The following is a 27101-nucleotide window of genomic DNA, read 5'->3' as shown; positions in this document are numbered from 1 at the left end:
CTGAAGTGACAAGGTCAGAAAACCATGGCAACCACCCCTCTTCTTCATTTCTTAAAAAGTGATATTCAGCAGAGTGGTATTTAATAGATTGAGACGATCAATTGAAAGGTGCTTGGAAACCTGTTATATGCTTTTTGCATGAAAGAAAGAATTCTCACTAAAATGCTGCAGACGCTTTACTCTCCTCAGCCACCAAATATGCAAAAGTGGTCTCAGTGGTCAGTGGAGTGACATAGCCCATGCTTTGATTCAACTGAGTCTGCTGCATTGAGTCCCCAGGGCCATGGGCCACTGCCAAAGAACCCTGAGTGATAAGCTAGTTCCCCAGTTCCAATGTCCCTGTTTAATATAGACTGATCAGGTTTTCTTCATCCTTCCAAATGGAAGCACCTTCATTTCAAGGGCTTGAGGGAGACTCCTGGCAGGACCTTTTAGGACCAGTAAGATGGACTCTTAGCAGGGGAGCCCCAAGAAAATAAGACACCAAACCCCTCAACCTCGCAGGTACTTTTGTTCACATCCCTTTCTCTGTGAAAGAGTGGTCTTGTCCTGCCCAAGGCAGCTCAGATTCCAAAAGAAACAGTAACAAGCCCAGAGAGGGCAGCATCTGTGTAGAAACAGCAGAGGAGTTGGGCCTCTCCGGACCACTGCCCTTGGAGACCCTCAGCTTCAAGCTTCCGGGGCTCAGGTAGAAAGACCCCATATGGAATACTGGTTTGGTTCCAAATCCCAGAAGAAGAACGCTCCAAATGCAGCCTTAGAAGATCCCACACCTCCAGGGCAGATCTTCAAACTCATGCAAGAAATAATTCAGGACTCCTGGAAGGTTGAATTTGGCCTGGCCTGTGCTAAGGTTTCATAGGACCCTCTCATGAGGACCTAGAAATATTTTTTTAAAAGCAGAAGATGGGATGGATCAGACTACCCAAGAGGACAGAACTCTTTAAATGTTCAGGAAGACTTTCTGGACCAAGAGCTCTATGGAAATGGAGTGTGTTGCCTTCAAAAATGAGGAGATCCTGTGGGGCACCTGGAAAAGGCTGAACACTGGATGCCACCTGATGGCATCACTGTCACGTTGGGTTCAAGTTCAGTCAGGGCTCAGCTCTCATTTTTTGTGAGACTCTGAAAATTTTTGTTTTGACCCTCAATTTCCTCATCTGGGAAATGGGTATGATAAAATCTAAACGATGGATCATTATGCAACTGAACAAAACATTAGCCCCCATGCTCAGCAAATTAGAAATGCTAAATTTTCAGTTGTTAGTGCTACTGCTGAGATCTCAGCTTGACAAACTGAAAGGGAAGATAAAGCATGTCTTCCCCTCGGCTTCCCCCAACCCGTCGAAATTCCTGTTGCCTTCTTCCTAATGCCCTGACTACCTCAGGTTTTCTATTTTATCACTGTTTCAAATATTCCTAAATAATGACCAATATCCCCATCCCTCTTTTTTTTTTTAACTCTATTATCTTACTTTTTATTTTTATGTGGTGCTGAGGATCGAACCCAGTGCCTCACACATGCTAGGCAAGTGTTCATCCACTGATCCCCAACCCTGCCCCCACCCCACCTCTCCTAATGCCATTCTCCCCCCCACCCCACCCCCGCCCATGATCAAAGCAATCTTCTTTGCAAACCTTTGCAAAATCTCTTTTCTTCAATGATTTCTGGTTATATAAATGAAGATTTTCACTAAAATAGAAGTAGAGTTCATTTTCTTCTGGAATTTTTCTCCTGCTAAGAAGCAAGGGCTGAGTGCACAGTTACCTGGTCAATAGTTGGCAGTCAATCAAAATGCTAAAATCATCACCAGGAGAAATCTTTGCCTGGTGGGATTCTACAAACCAAGTCTAGGTCTTCGAGAGAGATCATAAGGGTGGTCTTCTGGGGGAAGGTAGAACCAGAGCAGTCTCGTGACAGGCTGACCAGGGAGGTTGCTAAGTGCTGGTAGGACCTTTTTCCATTCATTTATTAATTTTTTGAGGAATCTAAAAGCTTATTGAGACCCCTGTCTTTTTCGTCCCCCAAGAAAACAGCAGCGCTACGTGCAGAAGTGCTGGAAGGATGTGCGCGTGGGCGACTTCATCCAGATGCAGTGCAATGAGATCATCCCTGCGGACACACTCCTCCTCTTTTCCTCAGACCCCAGCGGGATCTGCCACCTGGAGACGGCCAACTTGGATGGAGAGACAAACCTCAAGCAAAGATGTGTCGTGAGGGGCTTCTCCCAGCAGGTAGGACTTTTTCTAAGCTCTTCGGTGGTAAGGTCAGAGGGAAGAAGCGAGCTATTTCTACTGGAAAGTTAAACTGGAAGGTAGTGCAAACAGGACTGGATGCCCCTATCCCAAGCACCTCAGAAACACTTCATCCTCCCAGCACCCCTGTGAGACGGGAAGAGTACCCATATTGCAGATGAGGAAGCTGAGGCTTTGCTAAATGGCTTTCTGAAAGTGTTCAAGTTCTCTAATACAGACTCACTCTGAAAATCCAGGAAACTAAAGGCTGTTCAGTTGCTATAGGGTCAGCCACTCAAACACTCATTCTGCTTGGTCCAGCTGCAGTAGCCACTCCCTCCTTGAATCTTTAATACTCCGTTGGCCACTTCTAAGCAGCAACGAATAAATAACTATTTTCCACTCATGCATGCCTTCTCAACAGTCCCGAAGCCTCTCTGAGTTCAGGGAGCCATTGTGCTTACATCAGTGGTTCCTTGGATGTCATGGAGAAGCTATTTTGCACTGCGGTTACCAGCTCAGACTCTTGGGATCGATAGAGCTGAGTTTAAAGATTAAACCCTGCCACTTACAACCTGTCTCACCCTAGGCAACCTATGACCCTCCCACACCTTAGTTCCCTCATCTAGAAAATGAGGACAAAAATCGTACCCTCCCCACAGGGTTATTCTAGAAGACAAAATGATATGCACACAAATGACTTAGCACCAAGACAGAGCACAGGGAGAGACTGGTTAATTGTTGGTACTAATATCGATGACTTTTATAGGCAACGTGTGTTGACTCACTGAAGCTGGGTGTCGCGTTCCAGTTTTCATTATAAAATTCCCCTTGTAGGTGTTGACTTCCAATCGGTCACCTTTATCTTGTCATAGAAAAAAATAAGATTTTTCTGGCTTCTCTTCACTCCACCAGCCTGTGGCTTGGGAGAAATTGAATGAGTCACAGGATTCTGGAGAAAGAAGGCCAATGGTCCGTTCCTCAGAGAGTCTCCTGAGCAGGGGTGCAGCTGTCTAGACTGATTCTTCTCCAGAGTTCAGCTCACCCTGCCCCATGCCACACTCCCTGGTGAACAATCCTCAAGGTTTATTGTGTGTGATTGATCTAATTCTCAGAAGTCTGTGGTCTCCTCCTCTATTGTTTAATGCTCAACGTTTTAGGTTTCTCCACACTTTTACTGGTGTATAATGGTTGTTCCCAGTGATAGGACTTGTTGTCACTTATTCATATATGCACACAATACAGTTTGGCCAGTGTCATTCTGCAATATTTCCCTCCCTTGGACCTATACCTCTCTTAGACTTTCATGAGATATCATTACCATGCACTTTTCTTTTCCTTTTTTCCAAATTTCACAGATGAGAGAAAATATATGACCCTTGACCACCTAAGTTTGGCTTTTTTTCACATAACAGAATGCAGGCTCCATTTTCCTGCAAATTACATAATTTTTGTCTCCCTTTTTCAATGGAATGCTCACAGCTACTCCAGGGATTTGCTGTGAGAGTCAACAGAGACAGGAAGAGTAAAACAACAAAATAGAGGGCTTGGCACCTGCTGAATACACAGTAGGGGCCAACTACTACTGTTGCACTGGAAATGGGCTTGTCTCACCCCTCTACCCCCCTACCCCTGTCATCACACTGCCACTGTCACCATAGCGTCTGCCTGTTGGGCAGTTCTGGAACTAGGCATTGGCCCCTGAGTCTCTCCCTCTTTGCTTGTCCCTCCCGCAGTCACCGAATCACCCCTGTGTTGAAGAAAAGGCAGGGTGAGATCTGCTCTGAGTTTACCAAGTTGGCCTCGCAGAGCAGCAACAACCTGCCCTGGCTTCAAGGCCCTGTGGCCTGCTTTCTTGGCCAGAGGTTTTCAAACCTTTCTACTCGTTTTTATTTACAGGAAGAAATATATATTACACACATGTGCATAACACTGACATCTTAGCCTGACTACTACAATGAGGCTCTCTCTCCCCCTCCCCTCCCCTCGTCCTCCTCCCTCCTCCTCCCTTCCTCCTGCTTCTTATAGTAAATTTCTGTTTGCTCACAAATCTCGCCCCTCAGCCTCCATAACCCCGACATTCTCATCCAGTTCTGAACCGTTCTGAACACTCTCTGGCAGTCATTGCCAATGTTGTTGCCTTTCAACCAGTGACTTCATCTTTGGCAGTAGCTCCCAAACCGTTCCATGCATGTTAATTAGATGGTTGAGGATTAGAATGAAGTTGGAGGAAAGGATCATTCACACTTGGTAGACCAACCAACTCAGTAAGTCTCTCAATGTCTCGCCCTGAATTCTCACAGAGCACTTGGCTTGAAAAATAAAGTCAATTCACTTGTGGAAAGAAGATTTCTAGTAGCTTGAAGTTTTCCAGAGTTCTCTACTATTGGATTAATTCTCCTTCTCCTTTTGTTCAAGAGCATTTTTTTAATATAATAATGAACTTGGGCCCATACTGAGGGCTTTGCATGGTTATCTCTTTTATCCTCATGACAACACAAGAGACAGGAACTACCACTGTCCCTTCTGAGCAATAAGGAGACTGTAGCACAGAAAGGTCACATAACTCGCCCACCATCACTGAGCCAGGGAAAGTGGGAACTAGGACTCAAAGCCAGGTTTGTCCTGAGCCTCAGCTCTTAAAATCTGCACTAGTTCATTTCCATGACTATTTGAGTGTTACCTGAGTTTACCCAGAGATGCTAACTTGAAAGCACATATTATTTTCAATGATCTTTTCACACAAAAATAGTAGGTGGCAAAAAGAATTAAAGTAATAGAACTAAAGAATTAAATCTCAACCCACTGTCTGGGCAATAGTGTTAGCTGCTCTTTGCTACCTTGTTTCTCCCCTATATCTTTAGTGCAAAAGACACATGGATAGAATACAGATAGAACTCACTTTTGGACTAACACTATCATGTAGGATCTCTCAAACGTGTTGGTCAAAGAGGCAGATGAGAGTTGCAAGAAAAATGTTGCAAGGTCAAATAAGGTGAGAAGACAATTTAAATATTGTGTGCCACTAACCTTCTCTGATACTTGAATAATCCCCAAGGAGGAAAAGGGCCAGGTGCCAGTGAGTGGCCTTTCTCAACATTTAAGAACAGAAATCTTTTATTCTAAGCAACGTGTCCCAGAACCACCATAGGAAGAGTAGCATCCCCACTTGAAGATTTGCTGCACATATATTACAGGAGCTTAGGGTGCACCCCAGTCATCACTGGGGAAGCTTTTAAAACACACATGCATCCTGCCCTACTGCCACCACTAAGTTACAATTCACTGGGACTAAGTAGAGGCCGAACATGGTGATCTTGATATGAACCCACCATCACCTCTGTTTTAGCCAACTTTTCTACTGCTGTGACCAACAGACCTGACAAGAACAATTTTATAGGAGGAAAAGTTTATTTGGGGGCTCACAGTTTCAGAGGTCTCAGTCCATAGACACCAGCTCCATTCCTCAGGGCTCCAGGAGAGGCAGAAAATCATGGTGGAAGAGTGTGACAGGGGAAAGCAGGTCAGGACATGGCCTCCAAGAAGCAAAGAGACTGTATTCACCAGATACAAAATATATACCCCAAGGGCATGCGCCCAAGCCCACCTCCTCCAGCTACACCTTACCTGCCTTCAGGTACGACTCATTTAATCCCCATCAGGGGATCAATTCACTAATTGGGTCAAGGTTGTCATAACACAATCATTCCATCTCTGAATGTTCTTGAATGGTCTCACACATGAGCTTTGGGGGACAACTCATATCTAAACCACAATAACCTGCCTGAAGACCCTCGAGTCCTTCCAAAAGCCGCTTCACCATGATGAGAACAAAACCACATCTATGTGCTTTATCCTGTGTCCCTTTTAGTCCTTACACCTACCCTGTAAGGTGGCCATCGCTATCCTCATTTTACACATGAACACTCCGTGAAACAGAAAAGGTGAATCTTACTCATGGTCTCAGAGAAGATTCGGAACCCCTAGAAATACGAAATGTTTGGAAACTTAATGTCTTAAATAACGAATACCAAGGGCTCTCGTTGACTATTTCCCTCCAAATCTCGCTAGTCTGTGTGACCTTCACCTTTCCCAAAAGGGTTTTAACTAATAACATAGATCTCTAGAAATTCCCCCACCTCATCCCCACACAAAATTTTCACTGTCTTGTGGATGACGAGAGATCTCTAAATTCCGTTAATTCAATGTTGGTTTCCCTAGATCAGCATTTCTCAAGGCCCAGGACACAAAACACTTATCCCAAGAGACAGGTTTTGAAAAATATGGTTCCTGGTCAAATCAAATTGGGAAGCCGATGTCTTGGGACCCCCCCCCCCTTGGAAGTTCCAAAGTTCATGAATATATGAAGTTCTCTAAGTAGTACTGGGGCAACCAGGTGTGTTAGACATTAATACTGAGCTCTCCAAACTATTTGAATAAACTTTTTCAGCACAAATACGTATTCACATTCCTATGGGAATACTTATTCACATTCCTTTTGGGGAAAGATTTACCTGAATTGTGGTTCAGACGTGATCCCAATGGGTGAAGAATGATGGAGAAGTTGACAGCCCTCTTGGCCCATGAGGTTCATGCTTCCCTTTCCTATTTAGGTTCAAATGGAATTACAAATAAAGAGCCTTGGAAAGGGTCTTCTTTCCATGACACTGTGGTTATAGAGTTGGTTTCAAAATCCTTTTCTCAGAATCCAACTCTGGATCAAACCAATTACTTGTTCCGTTGAAGCCTTTATCATGATATGCACTATCTTTAAATTCACAAAATTATTGATCTGCTTGTGAAATATTCATTCCCATCTCATCTCGTGAGGGAAAGGGATTAGGATTAGGATTCTGGTAAATTCCATTGCCCAGCAGGCAACAAGACTCGATTAGAGCATTAAATTGAACAGTTTTCTTTGTGGTGGCATTCTGATGCCTAAAACCTCTTCTTTAAAAAGGGTTTTAGCCTAGAGATTTGACAGGTGAAAATGAATACCTGTGGCATTCGTTTTTGGTGAAAGGAAAAGTTACCAAAGCCAAAGAATCAGAAATGGATTCTGCCAGTTAATACTTTAAATCAAGCATGTTTCTGGAATCTATAATCTGTATCATTGAAGCTCAAGTCCTATTACAATGTGTATCAGATCCTTTCCTGATGTCGACTAGAAACCTGCAAAGTCAGAACAACAGACTAGTCATTTCAGCATCACCCAAGAGCTTATCAGAAATGTGGACTCAGACCCCACCCCAGAGTAAACCAGATTCTGCAGTTTAGCAAGATCCCCAGGTCATTCACATGCCTATTAAAGTACAGAATGCTTTGGCCTAGGGCATCATTGAGGAATGTAATAATTTGCTCATCTGTTGATTGTTGAAGTTAAAAGTTCTTCATTGAGTCTCCCTTCTCGATTGCATTCCACCCATAAGTTAGTGCTTAATTGTCGTGTGCTTAGCTGAAACAGTTGTTTGTACTTGAATCCTCTGCAGTGAGAATACACACTGGCTGTAACATAGCCAGATAGAGGAGGATTTTTCCCACAAAAAGTGGAAGTCTAATAAGGAGAAATTTATCTCCATCCCAGTTTAGTATTGACAAATGTCAGATGGAACAAAAGATGATTGCCTGTCTTCTCAACCTTGGCTGTCCTAAAAAAAAAAAAAAAAGTACTCTTCCCTGGTGGATTTCATAATGGATCCTGCCCTTAATAGATTGTTCCAAATTTCCATTAAGAATGCTATTTAGTGTTTTCTACCTGTTGATTGTTTGCCTAAATGTTGAGCAGAGAGCACATTTTCTAGAATTACTTTAACATAGGATCTGTGTACCAATTCATGATAATAAACAGCATCAACAGAGAACGGGATTGAACACACACCTGATTGGACTGCCGTGGGTGGTTCTTCTAAATGTTGGACACCTATTGTCTCTTTCTGTTCCTCACAAATAATCCTGCACTTTCATTCTCCCACATTACAAGTGAGATGAGAGCCGTGGACTAGCAACGGACTGAGCTCGATTAAAACGCAGGCAAAGTTCTTTACTGCTGCTGCTTCCTTTTATTGTGGAAATTTCCAAGTATGAACAAGAGAGAATTATATAATAAATTTTTATGTACCTATTGCCTAATTTCAACAATGAACTCATCACCCATCTTGTTTTTCAATGTCCCCTCCTTTTATCCTCTGCAAATTATTTTGTAGCAGATTTTCAATATCACAACATTTCATCTGTAAACATTTCTGTATGCATCTCTAAAAGATAAGATTTTTAAATATGCCATGATACCATTTTCACACCTAAAAAAAAAATAGCAGTAACTCCTTTATATTAACTTTCAAGTCAGTGGTCAATATTTCCTCATCATTTGTTTAAATCAGGAACCAAACAAAGACAAATATTGATATTAGTTTCTTAAATTTAATTTACAAGTTTCTCATTTAGCTCTTTTTTCTGGTATATTTAGTTTCAATTGGGTAATAAACCTAATCATTTCTGCAAAATTTCAAATAGTCTGGATTTTGCTGATTGCACTGACTCCCTGTGGTATTATCTAACGTGTTTCCCCACGCACTGTATTTCTACAAATTGGTAGTTGGATCTAGTGCCTGAATCAGGTTCAGAGTAGATCTGGTGTTTGTGTGACATATGCTGCGTGACCATCTTGAGAGAGAAAATGTCTTTTTTCAATCTTGGTAGTCCCTGGTAAAAATTCTTTATATCCATTAAGTCCACGGGCTTTGCAAAATGATGCTACTCTAACTCATATCCATTTTTACAAATTCCCCCTCATTATTGGGTTGTGCTGAGTTGTCTTCTGGACAGGAAATGCTGGGTAAGTGTTTGATGCTTTCTTTTCATTTATCAGTTTTCAAATTAATGATTTGGTTCGCTAGCATCCTCCAAGGTGGTCAAGTGAGTTTTTCTCTTTTAATATCCCTAAGAATTCTTAGATTTAAACGCAGTGGATGCATATCAAATCAATGCAGCTGTTCTCTTTACTGGTTGTCCATCTTTAGCCAGTAGGAACTTCAAAAATAGAAGTGGCTCCTGAGTCCTTCCGACAGGACCTCAGTAGTTGCCGACAGATCTGGTTCCTTTCCACAGAAACTTTTATTTAGAAACTGCAATAATACATGCTAGAGGTGCTCATTGCTGTCTGGATGATCATTATTTCTATGTCATTTAAGTGACAGAACTAGGACTTTTTTAGAATTGAATACATCAGAATTTGTGCTGATAGGACAATTCCAACTCTGGACTAGAGGTCTGAACTCTACCTCATCAATACTGAACATGTCAATTCTCCTGCCACATCAGACAGAGTCCTTAGCCACTTTGCTACTCTACTCCTTTTTAATACTCACCACTAACAGGAGCCTGTGAGGTGGAAAAGGTAGGACTTGAAAACATTTTAGGGTTAAGGAAACCTGATCTCGGAGAGATTGGATTTTCAAATATCACCCAGTTAGTATGGCACGTAGTCAGAATCAGAACTCAATTCTGATGATCCTGGTTGTTTTTCCCACTGATAAAGTACATCCTTTTATATGTAGTTTTTATTTCTCAAATGAATATCATTTTCATGTATATGAGTGTGCTGAAGCTACCCAAGTTCTAGGTTATAATTGTTTAGGATAACTAAAATTTTATGGTGAAGAAACAACTATGAAAAACCATTATCATTTCTTCTGGACTCTGTCCTCCTGTTAGTGAGTTTCTTCTCCAGTCTTCTACTGGGGTGTGGACACACACATATACATTGTAGAAGGGAAGAGTCCCTCTTCCCAGTGTATTTTTTTTATTTTTATTTGTACATTTCCACTGAAAATCATTTTCCACTTGTATCCCTCCAGGGCCCTATGAGGAAGCTCTGCTAGGTTATATGAAAGATGTAATCAAGCTAAGGTGCATATGGATGATAACTGAAAAATTGCCTCCTTCCTACCATTTCCATATCTCAAGATAACACATTCACATTTTCATATTGACCATCACCACCTTAACCATTAAGAATAGTGGATATTTAAAGTCAGTATGGGAAATATTTGCTGTCTCAGATGATAATCATATCAATCTATGATTAGGCAAAACTTAGTTGTACATAACAGAGCTTGGCTTTAAAGTAGCTTGGACCAAAAGGGGATTGATTAATTGGAAGAATACAGGGCAGAGGGGGGCCTTATGGTCCTGTGCAACCAGGAAGTAAGAATCCACCAGTACAATCTCCATCTCTCATCTGCATTTCTCTCAATGTTTGGCCCCGACCTTTCAGACCAATAGGGCTGTGCTTATAGCTTAACCCCAGAGAGGGATGAGGAACCTTTCGTGATGTCTAGATTGAAAAAAAAAAAAACATTGCAGAGTAAAAGGCTGAATGGCCCAACGGGTACCATGTGCCCACTCTTAGGCATATTAGCTCTGGCCAGAGGAGAAGGATTCTGTGAGTGGCAATCCATAACTTGAACTTCATAGTAGAATTTGATCTATGGGGTGGAAGATTTCTGAGCAGTGCAGAAATAAGTATCCAATATACCTATTACATACCAGGACTGTGTAAGCCTAATTTATATATGGACAAAGTCATCCATCCTCAAAGAGGGGGGCTAAATATCCTCTGTGTCTCCCCTGCAGCCACTAGAGCTCTCTCTCTTCCCAAAGGGCCCTTCCCTGCCTGGCCTCTCTCTGCCTGGGCACCAGGGTTACTCCTTCTTCATGTTCCCATAGGCTTTGTTCTCATCTCTGTTGGAATCCATTCAACAAATTCACTTAGCATCTTAGGAGGTCCTCCTGTGGCAGACACTGTGCCAGGAGTTTGGTTGTTATCAGCAGAGGTGACGCATCCTGATCACACCTTCTGCCGACTAAATTCCTTATGATTCCTCAAAACTGAAATTCATGCTTTTCTTTCTTTTTTATTTATTTCTTACTTATATGACAATAGTGGAGTGCACTGCATTCATAATTATCCATTCACAGCACAATTTTTTGTAATTCTGTATATAAAGTATGTTCATGCTTTTCTTCTTTGCCACCTCTTTGACAAAAGCATTGGATTTCATATTATTTTCTTAGTCATGCTAAGGAAGAAAAAAATAGGCACAGAAAAGATTTGTCTGTGTAATACTCATGTAAGGCACCAATGCCCATATTTTAGACATCCTGCTATTTGTCTACTCATCCATTCAAGCTTTCACCCCTTTATGTATGGCCTCTACGTGGCACTCTATGTGGTGGGTCCGTAGCATACTCTAGGGGTACTGGAGTAAACAAGAGACAGGCAAGCTGTGAAATTACACAGACCATTGTTAACAAACAACTCCACTAATGATTCCTCTTAGAAATGACAGAAAAAAATATCAGGAACATCCTCTTGGAAATGACAGAAAAAGATCAGTGGTACATGCTTATAATCCCAGCTACTCCAGAGGCTAGGACAGGAGGATTGCAAGTTCAAGGCCAGCCTCAACAACTCGCAAAAACCTATCTCAAAATAAACAAGACTGGGGATGTGGCTCAGTGGTAGAGTACCTCTAGGTCAATCCTCAATGCTGAGAGAGAGAAAGAAAATGACATGTGTTAGTTTTGAATGACAAACTCATGCCTTATATGTTAGGAAAATGTCCTAAAAAGATCTCAAGATTACTCAGCCCTGAATATGAAACAGAATAGTTGTCCACTTACAAAAAGGGACCTCAGACTATATGGAATCCTTAGATGGAGTCCCACTCACCGGACCCTCCAGTCCAATCTGTGTGCTTTGTTCAGATGGCTGGGCAGCAGGGGCCCTGTGGCTGATTGAATACCTGGATCATTCCTCATCCAGAGCCAGAGGAGGGTAACTGGCAGTCACTCTGTTGTGTGTTATCTTGAAAAAGATTCTCACCAACCAGGAAGCAGAGAGGTTATCTAGTGCTGGATAGCTGTCATTAGTTTTCAGATTGCATTTTCAGAAATCATGGAGTTGTTTAATTTATATTCCAGGAAGAAAGAATCAGCAGCTAGGGTGTGAAGAATATTTGTATCAGACAAGCTGGTAATGGAAAAAAAAAAAAAACTAAGTAGTATTCTGAGTTTTCAGCACATACTACAGGATCGTGACATACCATTCCTGTGTGTCACTTCCTTGTTGGGTGCTGCTTGTCTGTCCTGTAACTCCTCTCACCTGAGGTGGTCCAGTGAGCAGTCCATGGCTGAGGGTCACTGCACCGCCTGCCATCCTCAGGCTGGGCACAGGTCCTCTTGTAGTTCTCTCACCCAAGGATCTCAGAGAACAGACTCAGAGCTGCTCAAAAGCATGATCCTTCACAGTTCCCTTCTTCGTTTTCCCAGACATCCTTGGCTCACAGGAAACACTCCGTGTTAGAGGTGTTTGCTGATTTTCCTTTCTTCAATCAACAAATTATTTTAGTATCCATTGAGGGGTTGTCATGGTGATCTAAGGTGTTTTTCCGGTCCTATAGGAATATCACTGTGGGTCACTTTTCTTTGTAATGTCAAGATCCTCTATGACTATGTAGTTTTTTCTTGTTGTTGTTTTTGTTTTTTTAAAGTAGTACTGTTCATTATTTAAGAAATTTGATTTTTGGAAAAGCTACTGTGCATTTGGTGGCCTTTAAAAATATATTTGTAATTTACTAATCTCAAGAATTCCTGAAGAAATTTGAAAAGTAACAGTATATGTATGAGTCTTATTTTACTCAGTTTTTTAGTTCATTCAGGAAATTCGTGGATAAGCTACAATAGCTTAGTCTACCAGTTGAAAAACATCTGACTTATAGAAAGTATTAAGTATTTGACAGTTTAAAATGTAAGATATTACAAGTGACTGCTTGGATATTAAGAATTGTTGAGGTTCAAAGAAAAAAAGATTGCTCAGGTCTGTGGTGAACAGAGATGGGTTCCTGAGAAGTAAACCCTCAACCTTGAAAATGGAAGTTTAAAAGAGCAAGAGAATTGCCAATATAGAAAATTTAGGTATAAAACATTTAAGGCCCAGATCATCTAGGAAGGCAGCACTAAATGCAGCAAGTGGAAAAACAAGACAAACTTTTGAATGAGACAAACCTGAGTTCTCTTGAGACGAGTGACCTTGGGCCAGTTACTTATCATAATCAGTGCTCAGTTTTCACCTCAATAAAATGGGGCTAATCAGTTTCAAACACTTCATAAATAAGGAGTAAATAAGGGATATCCGTTTTGAAAAGCAATTTTACCAAACACCACCATAGGAAAATATTTAATATACCTGTCAGACTGAGTAGATGCTGTATTGATTAGGAGTCTGTTTGCAATAAACTAAAGCAGCTGGCACAGGGGTGCACACCTGTAATCCCAGCAGCTTGGGAGGCTGAGGCAGGAGGTTCACAAGTTCAAAGCCAGCCTCAGCAAAAGGGAGGCGCTAAGCAACTCAGCGAGACCCTGTCTCTAAATAAAATACGAAATAGGGCTGGGATGTAGCTCAGTGGTCGAGTGCCCCTGAGTTCAATCCCTGTACTCCACCTCCCAAAAAAAAGAAACAAAAGCAATTCTGCTTAACTGAAGCAAACTGGAATATTGGTAAGAGTGTGGTAGGAAAGGGGAGAAATGCACACATGACTTACAGAATCAAAGGTAGCTGAAGATCCGAGCTCAGAAATAAGAACCAGGAAACTTGAGGGCAGTGGAAGGCTAGTAGCAGCAGGAATCATTTGATGGTCTTATTCTTTTGATTCCTTCCTTGAATCATTACACAGAATCCAAAGTCTAACAGTGGAGAGAGTCTATAAGGGTCTGGGCTTCTGGACTTACAATCCCCTCAAGATTATGAACCAAGGAGGGAAGGTACATCCCCAAAGAACGTCAAAGCATATTTATGCAGGAAGAGTGGAATGGGAGGCAGGCAGGCAGCAAACAATGACCCACTGCAGGAAAAAACTTCAAAAGACCATGGGTGCACATATTATTTAACCACATTTATTGATCAACTTGATATTCAGTTGTGAAAAATAGTGGAAAGCAAGCCCCAAATGTACAATCTGAGGCAAGCACCCAGGGAAATAGCCTGTTCTGGTGACCTGAATGTATCTCAGTCTGATGGTTTCCTCTTGGCCTTCCCAGAGTCTCAGGCTGTATCTGGGGCACAGGTCAGCCAGGAGCACCTCAATCCTGGGGAGTTATTATACCCTGACCTTTGGCTCACTTTCCCTGGCCTTCAGAGGTCCCGCCATGGACACACCTAAGCAAGACCGGGAACTGCAGTGTTTTATAACTCCAGTAATTCATTTGGTTTCTAATCTCTTCCTCCTTCCCTCCTGGCTTGTATAACATGGGTATTCAGTAAACACTTGAACTCATGAATGAATGAGTGGGATCTAAGATATTGAAGATGTTTTTTATTTGCTGAACCAAATATATGCATTCCCATAAAAGAAGTGACCGCCTTCCTTCATATCAATTAATATCAGACCTGAGACTTTACCTAACGTGTGGGTCCGTCTTTACAGCAAGGCCTGCTTTCTCTCTCCTCGTCCATCATCTTTCGAGATGTACATTCCTAGAATCATGCTCTCCAAAACTAACTCCACTTTAACAAATCTTCATGGTGTATCTGTTGAAATAAAGTGTTCCAGGAACCACCCCAGAGGAGATCGACAGTCTACTAGACCTAGACACAAGTATGTTAAACAGAGACATAAACCTTGCACCCAGAAAAGAGCAATCGATTCTGATGGGGTGGAGTAAATGGGTCTATGGGGATTAGAGTGGGCTTCATAGGAGAACTGGAACAAAATCGCCTCTTCAATACTAAATTTTAAAGCAATCCTTAAGAGAATGTTTTCTAGGCAAATTAGTACCTTAACTTCTATGCATACCCGTCATGGGTACCCTACTTTAAAAAGCAAATGTGTTTGAAAAAGGCAACATTGCACTGAGTACTGTAGCTATTTTATGTATTTTCTATGGAGAATGGATTCACTTAGTACATCAGGTACTTCATTCACAGGAGGTGGGAAATAAAACCAGAAAAGGAAACAGGGCCAAGCGAAGAACTCACGCTAGCCTTTTCTTCATACACCCAATAATACTGCGGTCAAGAAAGCAGACACCATAGTATTCGAAATCATAAGGGTAACCCCTGTCTTCCTATTCTGCTGGCCAAAAGACACTGGGAAAAGCAGGGTTTCTTCCTAAGCCTCAGTTTCTTTATCTGTAAAACAGGATGATAATGGAAACTATGTGATAGTTAATCATAAGAATTAAAGAAGTGAGCATGTTTAAAATACTTAGTTCCTTTTACCAAGCACTCAATCAATGCTGACAATAATGACAAGAGTAGGAAGAGAAGGAAGAATAATCAAGGTGATGATGATGGTGATGACTAGCTTTGGATTTCAGTGATGCGAATTGCCATCCCAGCCTGTTACTCAACAACCACAAGACTTTACTTCAGTCTCCACTTGTACCTTTGTCCAAACCTCTTAAAGCTACCGCGGTAACTTAATGACAAGTGTCGAGGACAAAGGGCTCACGATCGGTAAGTCTGCCCTAAAAAACCAAGGACATACAGTCTTCCCTGGAAGAAAGACTTTCCTTGTGCCTTCCTGGCAATCAGTGAGACTTCACCAAAGGGCAGCACCTTAGATAAGAGACTGACAGATCTCGTGTGGCATGGCGGTTCCTCCCATCCCTGGGCTGTGTCCCAGCAACCTCCCTGGAGGGAGCTCCAGCAAGTCCTCAAAAGCAAGAGGGCATGAGTACCCTTCTCCAGGGTCTGTGGTGCAGAGGGAAGGAAGGAGCCAGGCAACAGGTGGTTAGAGAGAGCAAAGTCACCTTGATATGGAGAAAGGCAGGCAGAAGACCCAGGCTGGTGCCCAGAGAGAAAGGAGAGCAGGAACCAGGGAAGGGAGGCCTCAGGAGGACGGCAGAGAGTCACCTTCACCTTGGCTGGGGATCCAGAGTGTGATGAAAGCACAGTGTGACCTCAGTCACTGCAGAAGGCTTCTGACTGCCACTCATCTGTGAAATGGGTCTGGATGTGGAAACCCATCGATGAGCTGAATGGTATGGGTCAGAGTGAGCACATGAGGGCTGGGGCTCAGCAGTAGCATACTTGCCTGGCACATGTGAGGCACTGGGTTCAATTCTCAGCACCACATATAAATAAAATAAAGGTCTATCAACAACTAAAAAAAAATTTTAAGTGAGCACACGACTTAATCAGGGGTCTGAAAGCTAACAAATTACAGCATGATCTGTCGGTCTCAGAACTCAGCAAGTGTTTGTCCCTGAAAGGATCGATTCCTGGAGGGAAGGGGGCTATATTTTTAGAAACTCCTGGATGGGTAATTTATTTCAAGTGAGTAGAGAGCTTATTTATATTGGCACCGTCGCAGATGCAATGGAGAGTATATTTACACAAAGGCAGAAAATGCTATCATTTCTCCAAATCAATCTGCCCTTTCGAACAGCTGTACCTTGAAACTCTAGGGATAAATTCATTCCTAGTGCTATAAGCTCTGCCCAGGTAAGCATTTCCAATCTGATAGAACTACTGTCTTCCATTTGTTCCACATTTCCAAACTTTTCCATCCAGATTCTCTCTTCTGAGGCGTAAGTCAGGCAGGGCAGGTGGTGTTAATCAATGCGGAAACTGAGACTGAAGAGTTGAACCTAGAATGAGTCAACCAGGAGTGTAGAGTTAGAAACAGTTCTTCGCCCCTAACTGAGTTTTACCCATTATACCATAAAATCTTGTACAACTAAAATGCCTTTAATAAGCAGAGTTGAGAATATGTTTAGATACTTAGCTACAAGTTTGTTCCCCAGGAAGAGGTTTTACAGTTAGATTTAAATTCAAATCCCACTCATGGTATGACGTTGGACAACCTCCCTTACCTTTTTTTTTTTAATTAATTTTATTCTTTTAAATGCACAACAGCAGAATGCATTATAATTCTTATTATATACATAGAGCACAGTTTTTCATATCTTTGTATATAAAGTATGTTCTTGCCAATTCATGTATTTATACATGTATTTTATTTTCCCAAACTTTAAGGTGGGGGGGATGATAAAAGTTCCTGCTTCGTAGGGTAATTATAAGCCCCAAAACAAAAGTGTAAAGATCTCATCACAGGGTCAGGCAGAATTAAGAGTCTGGTAAATGCGATTTATTTTGCTTTGTTAGCTGTTATTTTCACAGTATTTTTAGAATAGCAAATGAATTGAAACAATGTAACTATTCAATAGTGAAATGCTCTTTTACAGGTAGTAGGGCACATTCACACAATAGGTTTCTATTCAGATCTTCATAGACAAAATTTGTAGCATGTAAAAATGTGCAAGATACAGGAGCACCAACTCATTTTTGAAATGCATAAATGTACCTGTGGGCATGCATATGTGTGAATATATCTTTTAACATCCTAGAAGTATTTTATATATATATATATATATATATATATATATGCATATAAATTGTAGCTCTCTCTAGGTAGTGTGATTTATGACCCCTTCATTTTGATCATCTATTTTTGTGCTGCCTAATGTATTAGCCACTGGCCACAGGTAGCTATTTGACTTTAATGAAAATTTAATTTGAAAACCAATTCCTGGGTCAAGCTTCAAGTGTTCAATAGCTACATGTTTCAAGTGTTCAATAGCCACATGTGCCTGGCGGCTCTGTGTTGGGTAGCACAGCCTTAGAATGTACATGTCCATGGTTGGAGTAGGTTCTATTGGACAGCACTGGGCTGGGGACTGGAACCCAGGCCTGCCTGAGAAACACCGTCAGTGCAGAGGTCTTACTGGGCTCTGCACCCATATTTCCATTCATATCTACTTTCTCCTCCTTAATGAGGATTTAACTCTGCTTCCTACACGTTGCAATTGTCACTGTGTGACAAAGCAGGAATCACCTTATTCGTGATGGTTCTAGTAGTGATTAGCTCTCCGGATGATCCTATTAAGACTAAATCAGTAGGACTTAATAACCTCACAGAATTCTGTCTCTCTCAGGAGCTGCAGTTCCAACCAGAGCACTTCTGCAATACCATCGTGTGTGAGAAACCCAACAACCACCTCAACAAATTTAAGGGTTACATGTAAGTATCTAGTGCCTCTGCTCTGCTAGCAGATGTCTCCTCTGCAGCTAGGAAATGTGTTTTCTTGCAATGCTCAAACAGATAAGCACCTGGATCCTGAGGAATTTTATTTTTTATCATAAAGGAAGATTAGAGAGAGAGAGAAGTTGGATTTTTTTTTCCTGAGTGACCTTCATTAAATATCAAGGTGAAATTCACCAGAGGTTTATTTCGAACCTTAGTGAAATTGCATCACAATGAAGATCATGCTTTGGAGTTGGGGGAGGAAAGGATAATTTAAGTAAAATGGATTATAGTTAAGAAACGAGACCTCAGAGTTTTGACAGACCTGGGCTTGAATTGGAGTTCTCCCATTATAAGCTGTGTGAGCTTGGGCAAAGGAATTAACCTCCCTGAACCCTAGTTTCCACATCTGTGAAATTAATATCTATGTCATAGGACTTTTCTTTTCCACAAATTAAGTTATCATTTTCAAGGCCCTCGGCATAGCAAATGGGAAAGAATAAATGCTCATCTATTGGTATGCTGCAGTTGCAATTACTGCCACTCTTCCACTTTAGTTCAGTCTAAAAATTTTTACTGTAATTCTGCTTCCACATCAGACTACTGTGCTGTCTGCAAAATAAGGGCAATGGTAACAAATGTGAGTACTTGTCTTCTACAATGCTCAAACAGTTCTTAGAGCACTTCACATGACATCTAAATGTTCCCAGCAACCCAAGGAAGCAGGTGTCATGATCCCCATTTTTCAGATGAGGAGTTTGATGAACTAAGATGTCCAGATGCACCAAAGACTCAAGCAGGTATGGACAAAGCCAGGACTTAAATATGGGTCTTCAGACTCCAACCCTGAAATGTTTTTACTGTCCTACATCACAGAGTCATGCCAGCCTCTCACCAACAGGCCTGGGATGAGTTTGAGAAGACTTCTGTGCTTCTCTCCATTCGCATTTCCTCGGGTTGCCTGGGATGTCAAGAGGGAGAATGTGAGAAGCGAAAGATTAAGAACATTGCAGGAGAAACTGCAGCTTTTAGGGCAAATTGCTTTTTTAAATACACAGGAAGGGCTGGTGGAGACGGGCAGAGAAAGGCGAGAGCTGAGGACAGGGAGGACTTCATGGCGGGCATCTGGCAAGGCAGAGCTTGTCACTAGCCCTGGCAAGGAATGCACTCCTCACACCTGTGGTTTATGGATTTGGTTCATCCCAAGTCATTTTCATTTCCGTAGAGAACAGCCTCATGGATGGGTTTCTATCTGGGACCCTGTCTCCTCCAAATACCTTCTGTCCAGCTGAACTTCTCAGCTTTTAACCTAGGCTCTGGCCCATCTTAATCAGAGAGATTTGGGGACAGAATTGTCCCAGCTCCACTTAATCCCAGCATCTCCTCTTCCTGGTTGCTGCTGCCAGAGAGCCCGGCTCTCCCCCACTGGCCTGAGCTCCACGGATGATCCTAAAAGCCCAACTGGTCAGTCCCATAGCCAACCCATGGACAATGGGCCCTCTTGATGTGGTCCTGCATCCTGGCCACGCTAGGCGAGGAGAATGCCCTCAGGCCCAGCACCCAGAGACGGTTTGCACCTTCTTCATGAGGGAACCCACTGGTCCCTGGGTGCAGTGGCGCACACCTCTAATTCCAGCGGCTCAGGAGGCTGAGGCAGGAGGATTGCAAGTTCAAAGCCAGCCTCAGCAAAATTGGGCACCAAGCAACTCAGTGAGACCCTGTCTCTAAATAAAATACAAAATAGGGCTGGGGATGTGGCTCAGTGGCCAAGTGCTCCTGAGTTCAATTCCTGGTACAAAAAAAAAAAAAAAAAATTGGTCTGATGTTTCTGGGTTTCCCCCAGAAGCTTCTGTGGATCTTCTATAGTGTTCACTGTGACTTCACAGGTCAACTAGAAGATGAACGGCCTTTAATGATCTAATCAAAGATTATAAGTGTCAAATTTGAAAATGCAATTTTTAAACAAAAGAATCTATAGAACAGTGGCTCTCAATTAGAGGCAATCTCCCTCTTCCCCAGCCAGGGGACACTTGGGAAGATCTGGAGGCATTTTTGGTTGTCACAACTGGGGAGTTGTGTCACTGGCATCTTGTGAGTTGGGGACAGGGATGCTGCCCAACATTTACAGTTCACAAGGAAGCCCCCGCCACACTGAATCACCCAGCCCAAGATGTTAATAATGCCAGGATTGAGAAATGTCTCCGAGTCCTTTAAATAGAGCATCCCTGTAAACAAAGAGCATTCAATAAAGCAGCAGTTATGAGAAAGCTAATCCTTTTCTACTGTCCTTTGGGAAAAAAGAACGTTATTACTAGAAGTAGAATCTTCTATTATATCTCCTCAGATCATCATAAATATGTTCCTTAAACCATAAGCTACTGACAGACACGTTCAAGATTCATTAGCCCGAGAGTCAATCCACAACTAGCCTCTTCCTTGATAGAGAGATAGAGCAATCGTGGATCCTAAAAGTCATCCTCAGACCGCCTTTGTGGTTTTTTATCATATTCATCAAAATCTATACTTTTTCCTACCAAATTTGTAATTGCTTGATTTTTAAAATTCATTTCAAAAGGAAAATTTATACAATTAGACCTTTGAAAACTAATATCACTTGCTACACATAAGAGGTCAGAGTAAAATGCATATGGTGACATCAAAACCTGTATTGAATTTAATGAAAGACCATTTGCCATAAGCCTCCTCTGTGTTATAAAATGGGATGGACAAGTGGCAGAACAGGGTTCATACTCCCACCTGAAATGAGGACATCCTCCTTGACAGATTCACAGAATCAGATAAGGGGGTGGCACTTTGAGAACCCCAGAGTAGTGAAAAATCTCATCAGGGGTTGTTGTCTGCTACCTGCGTTTCCAGGTCCTCCGATGCTCCAGGCACTAGATGTGTGGCCTTGGAAAAACCCTCAGCCTTTCTGAGCTTCAGTTTTTTCATGAGCAAAGATAATCACCCTGCTAGCTTTCCAGAGCTATAAAGATTCAAATAAGGCCAAGTAAGTGAATGTGGTTTATAAACACAGGAATTATTAGCATTAAAAGGCACGCTAGGTTGCAGCCGAGCACTCAGGAGCCAGACCTCCTAAGTGTGAATCCTGCTCTGCCACCTACTAGCTCCACAAACTTGCCTCTGTTTTCCTGTCTGTGAAATGGGTATGACAACATGCCCTAGCCTCTTATGAGGCTTACTTAACACATGGAAGAGTCTTGCAAGCAGATGTAGGGAAATGAAATACTGAAGAACTATAAGGAGAGAAAGCTTTGAGAGTCTGAACTATTTTCTTTTTCCTCTTAATGTTTCTGGAGCATTATATTTAAAGTTGGTTAAAAAAAAAATTCTCCAAGGAAAGGCATCATGATAGACTAAGGGCCAGAACCCAGGAAATAATATCATCAGTCTAACTCAGAAGTTTCTAGAGCAATGGAAGATGCAATGCTCCCCAAGGCTGCAGGAAGGAAGAGATTTCATCTCCTCACTAAGAGGCTGCCACCAGTGAGTTGGGCAAATAGCGATTATCCAATTCTGCTTATTTTGTGGGAGACTGTGGGAAGGATAGAACGGGAGACAGGCCAAATGCTTCTCAGAATGATAAGAAGTGGCGACTGCCCTTCCTTGCCTGACCCTACCGCCTTTCCTGTCTCCTGGTAAAAGAGACCTATCTAGTGTCCACGATGCATGTGGATGTCCAGTTTGGGTTGATCAAGTCCCTGGCAGCAGCAAGCACAAGGGTGTGAGTGCTGCATAAGGAGCACCACAGCAGGCCTCACAGGGGAGTCAGTGAGGGTTTCCTAGGGTGGACAACTCCATTCTGATGGTCCAGCCTCCCACCCAGGCCTAGGAACCATGACAGGTGCCCTTGAACCTACAGGAGAATGGATTCCCGGTTACGACCACCCTCTGAAAATGAGGGAGGAGAAGGTTTACATATACTCACAGTTTTTCTTCTGTGATACTAACCAGTGACCAGGTGGACAGGCCACCAAACCACCCTGTCTTTCCTTCGTCATCCCCAGGGAGCATCCCGACCAGACCAGGACTGGCTTCGGCAGTGAGAGTCTTCTGCTTCGAGGCTGCACTATCAGAAACACAGAGGTGGCTGTTGGCATTGTCATCTACGCAGGTCATTGTCCCTGGGCCGTTCTGTTGTCCAACGTTTTCTTCTTCTATTCTTTCCCTTGAAATCTGCCTTCACTCCATAAGAATCCACCACAGTTCAAAGGAGCACAGTCCCATCACAGCCCATCCCTCAAGTAAGGAAACTGAGGCTGGGATCACACCTGCTTGCTCAGTCCACAGGAGGCTTCGAAGTAATAATGGGATTCCAAAGTCCTACCACTCATCTGTCACACCCAGCTAGTAGATTGGTGACACTCACCAAAGGGAGGGTAAAGAGGGACTGTCTTGTGACTGTCTTCTTGGGCCAATAGAATAACCTCAAACATAACAACCTCATCTTTTATGCCCAGATTTACTCATTTTGTATAGTGCAAAGAGTACTTGTATCTGCTCTGGAGAATTCTTGAGGATCAGATGACCCAATACATGAAAGGCACCCAGCACTCTCTCTAGCACAGTGAGAGCTCAATGGACTTTGATTATGGGTTTTGTAATTATGCTTTTACTGTTATCTTTATTTATTTTATGGCTCCAGATTTGAGAACTCTTAGTCCACTTTCACTACTATAATGAAATACCTGATGCATGCTAATTTTATAATGAAAAGAGGTTTATTTAGTTCAGTTTAGGAGGTTTCAAGGCATGACTCTGGTGTTGACTTGGCTCTAGGGAAGACTAACATTTGGTGGAATAACTGACATCCAAACCATAGCAGGGGTCTCCCTCCTTTCCGCTTTGACTCTGTTCCCCAGTCACAAAGGGGTGACAGCAGTTCCTACCTGGCAGTAATATAAGGATCAAAGGAGGTTATCTGTGAAAAGGCCTGAAGAGTACCTAGAATGAACCAGACACACACACACAAAAATGGATCTCATTGTTTTGAGTATCACTATGTAGATCAGGGGCTCTCACCTGGGCATGACTGATGTTTGGTTCATTGACAATATTTTTTTTTTTGCAAGGAGGGACTTTCTTGTAAAGTGTTGAGTGACAAGTCTGGTCCCTACCCAGTACAGCCATTAGAACCACCCCATTCCTGAGTTAAGATCGTCAAAGATGTCTCATACATTGCCAAACGTATGAGAATAAAATCACCACTGGTGAAGAATAACTGGTCCAGAGTTATCTTCTCTCTCGTGAAACTGTCAGCAGATACATAGGGCCAAGAACTCAGGCCAAGTTGGGCTTTCCAGAAGGAAGAGATGCAGTGTGGAGGTGTGTGCTCATCACTGCAGGCAGTGTTCAAGCCCCTACTGTGGGCTGGGAACTAGTTTAGGTACTTGATCTATATTCATTCAGGCCCCCACCCCCAAATGCACCCATGATCATCATCTCCCATTTGACCAATAAGGAATTGAGGAGCAGAGGAATTCATTGGCCTGAAGTCATGTCTTCTGAGTTTAACTCCCTGTAGCCCAAGGTCTGCAGAATCAAGTTCTGACTCGAAAGCCCATGTCCTGACCACAATACCACAGGGCCTTCCTGCATACTCAACTCTAGCCCAGATAACAGGCAGAGTCTCAGCAGGTGACGAGCAGGTGGGCAAAGAGCATGGTCCCAGGACCCTCTGCACACACTGAGCCTGAGGCGGGTGGAAAGCTATGCGTGCACTTGGCCTGTGCTCCTCATCTGCAGAACTCCTCCCAAGCATAGCCACTTGAGTCTAATTTAATAAACCTGAGGATCATTCACTCCTGTTCTGTTGCTGCTTTAAATCCACAAGGCAACCAGCGAAGCAGCATTGAAGCCATTCGCTTCTGGAACTGATGCATGGGTTTTCTTTGATTTTTGCACAGAAAATATGTGACTGCCATTTTTAAATTTGACCACCGAGGAAGAGTGAGCTTGGTAATTAAAATCCAGCAACCCCAGAAAGGAGGCTCTGTCCCAAGGCAATGTCTCAGGTTGACTCTTAGCTCTCTGCTGTGTGACCTGGGGCACCACAGGTTGGTGGAAGGAGACCCAGACTGGGACTCAGAATCGTGGCTTCCTATGGTGACTTTATTATGTCAATTTATTCTCTCTTTATGGAAAGGTCCATTCCACTCTCTGGTTGTTCCCTTTCCCAACTGAAAAAAAAGAGATAACTGGAAAAGATGGAGAGTCTTCAAATATTGTCATCCTTTGGTTGAATGAAATTTTATACAAATGTCCCAGTTAGGGGTGAGGCTACTTGGAATCAATGCTGGGGTGATGGCCTTTGGTCCCTATTACTGTCGCACAGAAAACACCAACTCTTCAAGCACAACCAAAAAGGGAAATATAGGAACTACTGGCCCCGAACGCTGTCCTATCACAGGGTCTTTGCACAGCACAATCTCACAGCCTAGAATTTTTTTTTCTCCCTCCCTTCAATGTTACCTCTTTGGAGAAGCTTTCTCTGACCATGCTGTCTAATGGCATCCCTTACCTGCCTCAGAGCCTTTGGTCACTGCTTTCTTTATTTTATGGGATTAGTTAATAGCTGAGAATTCATATTTGTTTCTTTGTATAACTTCGCCAGAAAGGGAACGCTTTGTCTTATAATGGCCAGAACAGTGCCTCTGGGCAAATTAGACAGAGACAGCCCTTCCTAAAGACAGCGGACTTTCATCTGCCACAAGTTTGTCCTACTAACCTTACTAGTCTCCAACTACTAAATAAGAGGTACCCAGAGAGCTGTGCATGGCAGCTCTGTCAGTGTCCACCACCACGCCTGGCACATAGGGGACACTCGGTGAACACCTCCTGGCACACTGGTGAGGCCCTTCCACCCATCCTCAGCAACCTCCCCGAGGCAGGACAGGCTCCCTAGCAAATGAAACCTTTTATCCCCAGCTCTGATGAGGAAAGCCCAAGGGTGCGATCTAGGGCAGAGGCAACCAAATTGGGCCAAGGGACTCATTTTCTCATTCTCTCCCAAAGGCCATGACACAAAAGCCATGCTGAACAACAGCGGCCCCCGGTACAAACGCAGCAAGGTCGAGCGGCGCATGAACACAGACATCTTCTTCTGCATCGGGCTCCTCTTCCTCATGTGTCTCATTGGAGCTGTAGGTATGGAATGTTCTGGAAAGGAAGCACACGAAGCTGTTTCTTTGAGCAAGTTGCTTTAATTCTCTGAGCCTCGGTTTTCTCATCTATAAAATAGGGCTCAGAAAAAAAAATAAAATCTATGCTGCCTACTTGACTCAGATGCCAAAGAAATGAAAAATGCAGAAATCTCCTGAAAGTAATATGTGCTAGTAAATATTGGGGCTATCATGTATCATGTATTGGTTCATAAAATACTTACGGGCCCCAGGCACTCTCTGGGCGTGAGAGGCTCACAAGGTGAGTTGGCCACAGGACTGGGCCTCCAGGGCTCCTGTCTAGCATGAAGGAGTCAAACATGAGCAGGTCCACTGGTTCAATCTGCCCCTCTCAGTGAGGGATGCACATGAATACTACCTTCATTTTCTATCACTGCTTTTAAAAATAAACAGACTGCATTGATCAGTACAAAGTTCTGTTCTGGAGGTCAGAAGTCCAGAATCTGTTTTTTTCTAGGTTCAGATCAGCAGGTCTGGTTCCGTCTAGAGGCTGAGGGAAGGATACATTCCTTGTCTCTTTCAGCTTCCAGTGGTTGCCTGTGTCCCCTGGTTTATGGCCACTTCCTCCACCTGCTCTCACGCTCAGAGCACACCTCTCCAGTCCCTTCCCGTCCCCCTCTCATCAGGAGCAGTATCTCCCTCCTATATAAGGATACTGTGATTACATCCCTGAACTCCCTTGGGTGACCCAGCAGACTCTCTCCATCTCAAATCCCATGACTTAATCACATCTACAAAGTCCCTTTTGCCATAGGAGAGTGCGTATTCACAGGGCCTGGGGACTAGGCTGTATATTATGGGATCAGGGTGGGGGAGGACAAACATTATTCAGCCTAAAGCAGGTGTCATGGGAACACCAATGGAGTCTTCAAGAGGCAGCTGCTTGAGCTGATTCCCAAATGGAATAGGCATTCACTGGAGAAGGAGGTGACAGGGTGGTCAGTGGTGTGGAAAGAAAGAGGGAGGGCTACTATAGCCTCATGGACAGCACCCATAAAGCACAAGGAAGAACACGAATCACCAGAGGCAAGGAAGCAGTTGGCTGTTTGTCATGACAAGAGCGAGGCCAAGAACAGAGACTGAATCCACGCCATGCCATGGCCAACTTCAGGAAGTATGGACAGGAGTGATCTGGAGTCTTTAAGTTGATCCTCAGAGTGAAGGTAGAGGACCCTTGGTAAAGCTTTTACCCACTCACCCCCTTAAGTTGAAATTTAATAATGACACTTGGGATGCTAAAGGAGACCCCAAAAGAACCAGGGATGATCATGAGGAAGAACTTGTGGGCTGGGTGGAGACCCCACCGCTGACCCCAACCCCATGAGCGTGATGGTGCTTGCTCTCTGCTTGTCTTAGAAGATGCAACATTGCTGCTGCTGAGATAGTGTCTGAGAGGTGAAGACCTCCCCTGGGCTCAGATCTAGGGTAAACCCCTCGAGGGTGGCCTGAGGTTTTCAATAAATATACTTCCCAAGTTTGTCTAGTAGCACTCCATGCAAGGGTGGCTCGTGGCTGCAGGGAGAGCACTGGGGACAGGCACCTGCCCACGTGGCCACCTCTGTACCCTCAGAGTTCT

At 43.1% G+C, this 27101-nt stretch overlaps 1 protein-coding gene across 4 annotated transcripts in view; it reads left to right on the top strand.

The window, feature by feature from the left end:
• Positions 1 to 27101, top strand: part of Atp10b (ATPase phospholipid transporting 10B (putative)) — a 335243-nt gene that overhangs the window by 239804 nt on the left and 68338 nt on the right. For all 4 annotated transcript variants that reach the window (XM_078052000.1, XM_078052012.1, XM_078052023.1 and 1 more), the window contains 4 exons: positions 2031 to 2235; positions 18235 to 18320; positions 22352 to 22458; positions 25359 to 25490. In XM_078052000.1, the coding sequence (XP_077908126.1) occupies positions 2031 to 2235; positions 18235 to 18320; positions 22352 to 22458; positions 25359 to 25490 (530 nt within the window). The remainder of the gene's footprint in view (positions 1 to 2030; positions 2236 to 18234; positions 18321 to 22351; positions 22459 to 25358; positions 25491 to 27101) is intronic.

Source organism: Ictidomys tridecemlineatus, chromosome 1 (genome assembly GCF_052094955.1).
Source record: "Ictidomys tridecemlineatus isolate mIctTri1 chromosome 1, mIctTri1.hap1, whole genome shotgun sequence".
Taxonomy (NCBI): Eukaryota; Metazoa; Chordata; class Mammalia; order Rodentia; family Sciuridae; genus Ictidomys; species Ictidomys tridecemlineatus.
The sequence above is the reverse complement of the archived record's forward strand: the minus strand, read 5'-3'. Positions and strand labels throughout refer to the sequence as shown.